The sequence below is a fragment of the Cariama cristata genome, unplaced genomic scaffold, assembly GCF_000690535.1.
Source record: "Cariama cristata isolate BGI_N322 unplaced genomic scaffold, ASM69053v1 scaffold2243, whole genome shotgun sequence".
In the NCBI taxonomy this organism is placed as follows: Eukaryota; Metazoa; Chordata; class Aves; order Cariamiformes; family Cariamidae; genus Cariama; species Cariama cristata.
In genome coordinates, this window is record NW_009607637.1 from 153,159 (window position 1) to 162,830 (window position 9,672).

The 9,672-nt window shown below is 48.4% G+C and overlaps 1 protein-coding gene across 1 annotated transcript in view; it reads left to right on the plus strand.

Moving 5' to 3' along the window:
• LOC104158999 (plexin-A2-like) overlaps positions 1–9,672 on the plus strand; it is a 151,310-nt gene that overhangs the window by 136,743 nt on the left and 4,895 nt on the right. The window contains 6 exon segments of the mRNA XM_009696789.1: positions 559–625; positions 1,250–1,396; positions 1,861–2,020; positions 2,406–2,509; positions 7,268–7,367; positions 9,620–9,670. Of these exon segments, the coding sequence (XP_009695091.1) occupies positions 559–625; positions 1,250–1,396; positions 1,861–2,020; positions 2,406–2,509; positions 7,268–7,367; positions 9,620–9,670 (629 nt within the window).

Sequence of the window (9,672 nt, forward strand, 5' to 3'; positions counted from 1 at the left end):
GGCACAGCCAGCCTGTCCCTGTCCCAGGAAAAGGGATTGTGGTGCTTTAAGGAAAGTCTCAGTGTCCTGCAGAGCCAGCATTAAAAACTGTCATTAGAAACCATTGTATTTAAATTAGAGATAATCTTGGGCACAATGTGGGGAGAGGACATGGGGTGGGACTGGGGAGAAAGCTGCAATTTCCCTGCCATTGTCACTCTGCTGTCCCTGATTGCCAGGAACTGCTGCAAATCCCAGTGATTTACTGCGCCAGGCTGTAATTTGCACCACGTGTAAGGAGCCGAGTGTCACCAGGCTCCCTGTCACCAGCCCCATCAGGGATGTGATGGGCTGTCAGCTGGGCAAGCTGCTGTCAGCTCGGGGCAGCGGCGAGGGGGGATGGGGGACAGCACTGACCGCATCCTGCTGCCTGCCTGCTCTGGGGCCACGGCCCCGGTTCAGAGCACCACGGGAGCTGTGCCAGGGTGCAGCTGGGTGCTGCCGCCCGGGGAGATTTGGGGCTTCTGATGCATGGTTTGGTTTTTGTACGTGACGTGCGTATCCTCCTGATTTCCCTAGGACTGAGTCGGTGGCTGAGAAGATGCTGACTAACTGGTTTGCCTTCCTCCTCCACAAGTTCCTCAAGGTAAGGAGGGATGGAGCTGAGAACCCGCTGCCACTTTGCTGTCTCACTCACCAGCCACCCCAGGGGTGAATCTGGGCTTGAAACCCTTCAGTCAGACTCCAAGTCCAAAGAGGCCGTAGCAGGGCGGGGGACGTGGTTCCGTGGGCTGAGTTGAGCTGTCACAGCCTCTGTGCTCAGCCTTCTTCAACCCTCACATCGCCTGGTGTAATTCTCATGTAATGGAGCTTCTGTTGCAGCTCTTCAGTACTTAGGAGAAATTCTTAATTACATCTCTGTATTTTTTAGCTTTATTTGTGGTTTTGGAAGCCCCACAGAATTTGCTTCGTGGGAGTGACCAATGAGATCAAGATCTCAGATTCCTTTTTTTACAGCCGTATAGATTCAGTAGAGATTTACCAAGCCAAAGACAACATGCCCATTGAGCAGTGGAGCTCGTGGGTTTGGCTGTCCTCTCCAGGAGCAGCTGAGGGCTGAGCCTGGGTTGTCCATGTGCTAAAGATTGACTCAATGGGGCTATGCCTCTGCTGAAATGAATCATGTGCAAAACCTGTGTGCAGGCCCACAGCCCTGGAGGAGATGCACCTTCACCTCTGTGTTAGTTTTGGTGTCTGTCTCATTGTGTAGGAATGTGCTGGAGAGCCGCTCTTCATGCTCTACTGTGCCATCAAGCAACAGATGGAGAAAGGTCCTATTGATGCCATCACAGGAGAGGCCCGTTACTCCCTCAGCGAGGACAAGCTGATCCGGCAGCAAATTGAATACAAAACTCTGGTGAGTGATCGCTGTAGAAGCTGCCGTTGAATCGCTTCTGTCCTCCCCACTTGGACATGAGCTGTTCTGACCTTTAGGCCAGTGATGAGGACCCTACCGTGAAGCCTAAGTGTTGCCAGTGCAATAAAGCCTCACGCTGCTGGACCCATGCCCAAGTCAGGTGCGTCCCTGATTTGCAGGTACAAATCGCCTGAGCCAAGGTTTTGAAAGGCAGCGTTTGAGGGGAGCGTTTTAGCTCCCTGTGCATGGAGCATTGCCCTCCCTCTAGCAAACGAAAATGGACATCCAGGACTCCTACCTTAGTAATCATTATAAAGATATACTGGATGCAATGGTGACGATGCAATTAGAGATGCAGTGGGTTTTTTTATGAGAAGGGACTGTTGTGACTCATGTGGTTACAGTTCTCCTGGATGCTTGTCTGAAGCCCTTTAGAGCATGGTGTGCTTCTCCTTCCCTTCCAGATCCTAAACTGTGTGAACCCAGATAATGAGAACAGTCCAGAGATCCCTGTGAAGGTGCTGAACTGTGATACCATCACTCAAGTCAAAGAGAAGATCCTCGATGCAGTATACAAAAACGTCCCATATTCTCAAAGACCAAGAGCTGTTGACATGGACTTGGGTAGGAGCTTCCCTGCCTCATGGGGGCGGGGGGAGATCAGCGAGGTTGATCAGTGATTCTTGGTGGGTTTTGCAGAGCTTGAAAACTAGAGCAGAGGCTGCACGTACCTGTTTCTGCCCCTAGAAAGCATGGGCACTGCCTCTGCCAGATAGGTTTTGAGCTCTGTGGGATCCGCTAATTGTCCATTGACCACAAAGCAAATGATTCCTGAAGCCTCCTTCACTCTGCGGAGAATTTAGCTTTCTCTGGGTGTCTCTCCCTGGGAGATGGGCTTCTCTACAGGCTCATCTGTCCAGGAGGTACTTGGGCCAGAAGTGGATAGAGCCTGTTGGTGCCTTTTCCTTCTCTGACCATCGTGTCTGCCTGGTTTTTGCCTCTCCTGCAGAGTGGCGGCAGGGCCGGATAGCTCGTGTGGTCCTGCAAGATGAAGACATCACCACCAAGATTGAAGGAGATTGGAAGCGCTTGAACACCTTGATGCATTATCAGGTAAGAAAGCAGCCCCAGCAGACAGCTCCCAGAAAGCTGCCAGGAGGGAAGAAAAGAAAAGCAGAAATGTGATTCCCAAGTATCTCGTCTACCAGGACAGACAGGGAGGTCACATTTGTATGATAAACCAGAAGGGTTCAATGTGCTTACGCATGAGATGGGAAAGCAACCTTGACATGGATCTTAAAGAAACTAGCAGAGTTGAAAATTGCCTAAATTAAAACTGCCAGCCGTGCTAGTGAGATAGAGGGAGCAGTGGCGAGGGCTGAGCTGCTGCTGCTGGAGATGCGGGGCCAGGGGAGGGATGGCACGTGGGGCTCGGGTCTTCTCCTGGGGGTCTGAGACAACCAGGAGTTCAGCTGAGAAGGAAGAGGAGCCTCTGCCTTCCTTCAGAGCTTTGCAAATGCCACACGACCTGGTGATCTGATGCAAAGCACGGGCTGCAGCGGCAGCTCGTCTCTCATAATCTTCCTGCATGTTGACTCTTGAGCATCCTGCAAGGAGTGAAGAAAGGAAACAGAGCAAATACTTCAAATACTGTCACACAGGAGGGTCGGAGTGCTGCGGGGAGGTACAGGGTGAGGCCAGGTCAAGAAAAGGTGAATATCAAGAGCTACTTCTTAACAGAGTGACATCAAACCTCCTAAGTCCCAGACCTAGTCTTCCAAGCCAAGTAACAGGAGTTTTGCCACTAAAGTCATATAACACGAAGCTAGACAGTGAAGATGCTCTATTGTGCGTTGGCCAGGGTGGGCCAGGTGACCTAAGAAAGTGTTGCCATCTTTAGCTTTTGCAGCTTGCTTGGTGCAGCCCAGCCCAGGCTGCCCTGGATGGGTGTGCATCAGTTGGAAAGGGCTTCTTACCATGTGCAAGAGATGGAAAGAGAGGTAAAGACGGAGCTGTGGAAGGTTTGGTTAAAGAGAATCAAAGGCTTTTACTCAAAGCCTGTCTGCAGCAGAGGATAACTGCATTAATTGGGACCTGTAACCTACTACTGTCCATCACTACCTACACAGAAGTGTTTAGTATTTAATCTGGCATCTTTCCCTGTTTATACATCATCTCAAGTCCATCAGCGTGACTCATGCTGTGTAAGTTGAATGTGAGCCAGTATTGACAGGAGCCATATAATCAAGGAATGAGGCAGAGAGAATGGCATAAATATGCAAAGTGCATGTAAAAAAGTGCCTCGAGGGTCAACTTTTCCAAGCAGCCCAAAGGATTTAAACACAGATTACCATAAAATGTCATAGGAGTTGTGCAGATTAATTCCATTGTTTCTAAAGTCTGTTCTACCTGACAGTTGCAAGGGATTAACCAACATGCAGGGAAGCAGCAAGACTTTATTATGCTTTGATCTTTAAAAGTCACCTTAAGGAAGTCACAAGTGAAAGCCGTGTCTGTCTGATGTGTGTTGGATGCTAGGGGAGGGAGTACGTTCGTTTTAGTGCCTGTGGGAAAATCTGAGCCACAAGTTTACCCTTAAAATAAACAAAATCCTCGCAGCACTCAAGATGCTGCAGCTATTCCTGCCATTTGAATGTCGGTTTTGCTCTGGAACAAAGCAGAAGTTTGCTGCCAAACATCGAAAGGTAGCAATCGCACGTGTCTCTCCCGGCTCTGGCCTGAGCTCTGCGCAGCCCGGCAGAGCCGTTCCAGCCTTAGGAAGAAGCCAAGTTCTCTGCACTGCAACAGAAATCTTGTCAAGGCAGGGCTTTTGCCAAAAACAAACACCAAGGTTGGGTTTGGTGGGGGTTTTTTTTGTATTCCTACCAGTTTTCTGTTTGAGTAATAAATGTTTTTATTAGGTATCAAAAACACAGGTGCTCCAGGACCATGCAGTAAAACAAATATGTGGGCAAAGGCACAGCTTAGAAGAGAGTATAAAATCATTTGAGTTTCAAGCACTGCTGTCTCACCATTTTAACAGGAGTGTTACATATAGAGCAGGTGTGGTTCAAGCCATAAAAATGAAATCTAGATTTCTCCAGCTTCTGGAGGACTAGTGAAGATGATTTCTAAATTTCTAGAAAAGATAAAAGCTAGCTCTGTAAAGCTATCTCCATCTTTTATTCAGAGCTGTCTTGTCTCTGTTCTGATCTGAAGGCAAAGTGATCTCTGGATTTGCTCGCAGTAACAGGAGATGCACAGCCCAGGTTTCCATCCGATAACGCCAGGCATTTTGCGGTCTCTTGGAGAGGCACCCTTCCCTGGCCGTGAGCGCCAAAGCAAGGACCAGAACCTGCCCGCTCCTCGCAGCCTTGCCCCTGCCCCTCATTTCTGGGGTCCGTTTGCTCCGCAGCCCCAGACCCTGCAGCTCCTGGGGGGAAGGCTCTGCAGAGGGCAGGTGTGATTGAATTCCAGGAGTTTCTCGGTTCCACGCCTGGCTGCTGGATTTGGACACCGTTACATTTGTTTTCTGCCTGTTTAGGATGATAAAAGTACAATATAGATCTGCATCAACCGATTAAATGTATTTTTCATGGGAAGCCTTCACATGTGAAAGCCAGATTGGATTTAAAGAGAAATATTCATCTTTCTGTAATATTTTTGAGCCACTTTATATAATTAGATAGAGAAGGGTATGCCTGCTGCTTATTTCTTCTTATAGAAGTAGATGTATAGGTTAAATAGGTGTAATTCTTTGTTAAATTCTCTGGTGCTTTTAAACTCTGTTGTAAGGAATTGTATTACATTTGTGTCGTATCCTTTTGGTTTCATGCCTATTAAACTCCATGGGAGAGTCTCACCCCGTATGGCTTTACTCAAGAAAAATGAAACACTGAATTTAATATCAAATGATTTACGGTGGCTCATGCAGGGTTAACTCAGAGGCAGCAGAGCATGAATACCTGTCAGCCACTGTGAGTCTGGAAAGGCCGAGAAACTAGAAAACTATTTTAAATGAAAAATTAGAAGCAGGGAGGGAAGATTGGTGTGGAAAATGAGACTTAGGAGCCACGAGTGGCGTGGATGCAGAGCTGGCATCCTCACTGCTCCACGCAAAGCGCAGTATTACTGTCTGGGCTTCTGCACTGCTGCTCTCCCCACTCCAGGTTTTATTTTTCTTTTCTTTAAGGTGTTTTGTGCAGCGTGTTTCCAGCTTGTAGAAGAATAAGAATATTTATAAAGTTGTAAAACAGCCAGTCAGCTTCGCAGGCGTCTCTGGGGTTTTATGGGAGTGTGGCAACAGCAGAGCGAGATGGGAAACGAATCTGTGTTACATCTGATGCTAATTTGCACACTGGTACTTTTTAGCTGACAAGAGCCATTCGACCCAAAATTTAGAGAGAGAGAGTGCTCTGTGTGCATGTGGAATTTTTAATGCCTCTCTCGCAGTTAAGCACAGCCCTGGTGCAAACGGATCCCGGCACGGCGGCCGGGGAGCTGCTGCCTCCGCGGGAGAACCGGGGGCTGCCGGCACGCTCAGGTTTCTCCCTGGTGAAATTGAACTGAAGTGGCAGCTAATAACAGCCTAAGAAAATAATATCAGCACTGATCGTGTCTTCCATTGACTTAATAAATTGGATGAAGTGAGGCAGGAGCAGAAGAGGAAATAACAGAGGTGTTTGAAGTGTTTTGCTTAGAAATATCTCACTTCTGTACTGTGAAACACAAGTGACTATTATTTCCACTATCACTAGCAATAATAATAACTTGCATTTACATGAAACCTTTCATCTGAATGGAACAGAAAGCCTTGAAGGCGGTGAAGATCGCTGTGTGCGGGTCAACTCGCGGCGGCAGACGTTGTACAAACCCCCCTTCTGCTGATAGTGCAGGAGATGCTGGGGCAGCAAAATTCCCCACGCGTAGGGACAGGGCCGAGTCCCTCGCAGGACTCTTGGCAAATAATGGAAGACTTAGCCCCAAAAGCAATTTCTCCAGCAGGAAGAGGCTTTTCTTTTGTGCAGCTCCCCTAAATAACGTGTTGGCTGGGCACCGGCGGGTCCGTCAGCCTGCGAGATGCGGTGACTCCGCTCTCTGCTCCCTTGCCGTGCTGCACCACGGGCCACAAGTTCAAAATTAAAAGACACTCAGGCCCGTTCCCTGGAAACCTGCGTATTCTTAATTAAGGGAAATAAGTTAAAAAACTTCCCGTGACTACTAGATTTATAGGGAGGATAAAATTAAACATGGCTACTAAAATCTGCTATAACAAAATCTTGTTAGCATTAATGTTCATTTATAGTTCGACTTACCAGCATTTAATTCTTTCTCTGGTGCAGCACAGGGACTGACAATTTAATACCCTGAAAGATGGCTTTATGACTTGCCTAGCTGTAAATCAAACTTTTAAAGTTCGTAAAAATTGCTAAAATAAAAAATGGTTTAATAGGAATGTTTTATGGTCCATAACGTTATTATAGCCCTTTTATTCCCTCTGCATTGTTACTTTAATTGGATCACAACAATTCTTGAGATTCTCATTTTTATTGTATAAAACGTAATCTTAAATCAGAACGACCAAAAACATCTTCAGTACATCTTTTGATTTATCACTCCTTTCCCTCAGTCCCTTGCTGCAGAGCTGCTGCCGACCCAGCATAGAGCTCAGCCAGACCAGGACCGGGTCTCTGCGGGGCCGGCCGGCAGGATCGCTCCCCGTGTGGTGCTGTGCCGTGCTGTGCCGGCAGCTCCCTGCCCGGGCCGGGCCAGGGGCCGTTGGTTATCTGCCTTTGCTGGATGAGCGGCTGGTGATGGCAGTGCGGACCGTGGATCTCGCTGATCTTTTCTTCTCTTCCTTTGCCTCCCCAGGTATCAGACCGCTCGGTTGTGGCTCTCGTTCCCAAACAGACCTCCTCCTACAACATCCCTGCCTCTGCCAGTATATCCCGGACATCCATTAGCAGATACGGTAAGAAGCAGAGTTAAGGGCCGGGAAATGATGGCTCACGGATAGCGACTGGGCATTGCTCCTGCTGCACTGCACGTTTTAGAGCCAGCCTGGAGCTTGCAGCTCTCCTTGAGAATGTATCTTGGTGGGGCTGGTATTGAAGCTGCCTTTGTTGCAGGAGAGCAACACCTCAAGGGAATTAGGTGGGGGAAGAAACAGCAGCTTCCCCCAAAGAACCACACCACATCAGCCAAAATGAAAGTACATTCATGTGCCAAACAGAAAAATGGCCTTGGCTACTCTTTTTTTTGCAAAGGCTTTTCCATCTATTAGCAGAATGGCAAAATGACTGGAGAAGCTGAGAGGAGGGAAGAGGAAACGCCAAGCACACGAGAAGCCTTTGGAAACGTGGGTCTTGGAAAAGCCCAGGGAAAGGCCTTTGGCTCAGAGGGGATGGATGCTGCAGAGCACCCGTGGGGTCCCGCTGCAGGAAAGCAGCTTTGTGTGCCTTGCGTGTAAGCAGGGCTGCACGAGAGAAAAACCTGGTTCCTTCATCTGTTTCTTCTCTAAGTGGAGGATCCTGAATTCTCAGCTAATGGGTCAAAAATGGGTAACGGCAATCTTAACTCGGCGTGCTCGGATGTGCACACCTGGGAATTCATTATTTGCATAATAGCAGGGCTCGGCACTTTACAGAGGGTCCCTGAAGACACTGCAGCCCGAGTAAATGAGTCTGCGAGGTGCCAGGTGTGCATTTATAGCGCTAAATCCGCAATAATAGTAATAATATACTTCCATAAAAGGCAGCGGTGGCAAAATCTGTAGTGCGCTGATCTTTCATTATCTTTCATTTTACAGAGTGTTTTACAAACGAGAGGTCTCCTGACAAACCCGTCTCCTTCTCTTGTTTATAGCTCCCAAAGTAATGCGTGTTTTTTTTTTTCTTGGAGCGAGGTTTCTGAGGAGCCATCCGCAGGAGTCTGTAGGCAAAGGCCAGGAGAAAAGGCATTTCTCCCTGCGAGGTGTAGCCCACCTGAGTGCCCAGCACTGCCCCTGCTTCAGGTGATGGAAAAACCGAGGCTGGGTCACACAACCCGAGCTCTCAGTGCTCGTTGATCTACGTCAGATGGAAAAGCGTTTGCAGGCTACCAATATGAACTATCATTGCTCATGTTAAGATTAATACTTCTAATTGTGCAGACAGAATTTAAATGAGATACTTATTTACTTCCCCCATTATATATCAGTACAGAGCTATGTTTAAAAATAGAATTACTAGATGCTTCCCTAGCTGTCCCCCTGTCTGTCTCCTTAATTATATCAGTTGGAGTACTCATTTATCTAAGCCTTAATCAGGAATGAAAATCTAGCTAGTTTGGTAATGACTTGCGTATTTCCCTTGGCTGATTTATGATTGATCCCCTTACTCTCAATGAGGAGGGTGAGCAGTGAATGGGAGGCTAAACCTGAGAAAATGCACGAGGTTCCCAGGGAACAAAGAAATTTTGTGAGAGGAAAAACCTCAACAACGCACGGTTGTGCTGCTGACCCCCGTGTCTCGGTTTGAAGGCACCGTGGATGGGATCCAGGGAGGCAGATTCTTTGGGAATTTAAATATATCTCGCATCCCTCCATGGTTTCCAAGAAATTAAGGGAAAAACCTTTGTCTGCTCCCCTTTGAGGTCCCCTCTCGATGCCGGGGAGGAGGCAGGGACAGCGGGGAGGCCGGACCAGCTCGGCCCCGCGGGCGGCAGGACTGGCCGGGGGCTCTGCGGTCAAGGCTCGGCTCGCGCCCTTGTTGCTCTAATGAAAGCCTCGAGAGCAAGAACAGCAGTTTCGTCTGCCCTTTGTGCTGGTTGTGCTGGGCAGCTTGTTGTTATTTACAAAATGCTGGTATCAGGACTCCGGTGCTGCAGGAGTTGGTGCCCAGGGTTCATGTGCATGAGCTGTAACTCATGGAGGAACCTTGTATGGACCTGTGTTACTGGGTTCACGTAAGTAAAGGGTGTGAATGAAGCAGAGAAGTCCCATATCTGAGCGTGAAAACAGAAAGGCTCGAGCCTGAGGGACTCTATTCAGTGAAGACCAACATGTGTCTTTGGCAAACACCAAATTTTGTCGGTGCCTGAGTGGTATTACATTTCATTACCCCATGAAAAAGCCAGTGCGGATGATTTTGACATTAGCGAGCATGGTGGCATCACTGAGAGGAGACAAGGAAATGAAAAAGGGATTTGCTTTGAGCGTGACCAGCTTCTCCTCCCATCGTTCAGATTCCACCTTCCGCTACACCGGCAGCCCCGACAGCCTGCGCTCCCGGGCCCCC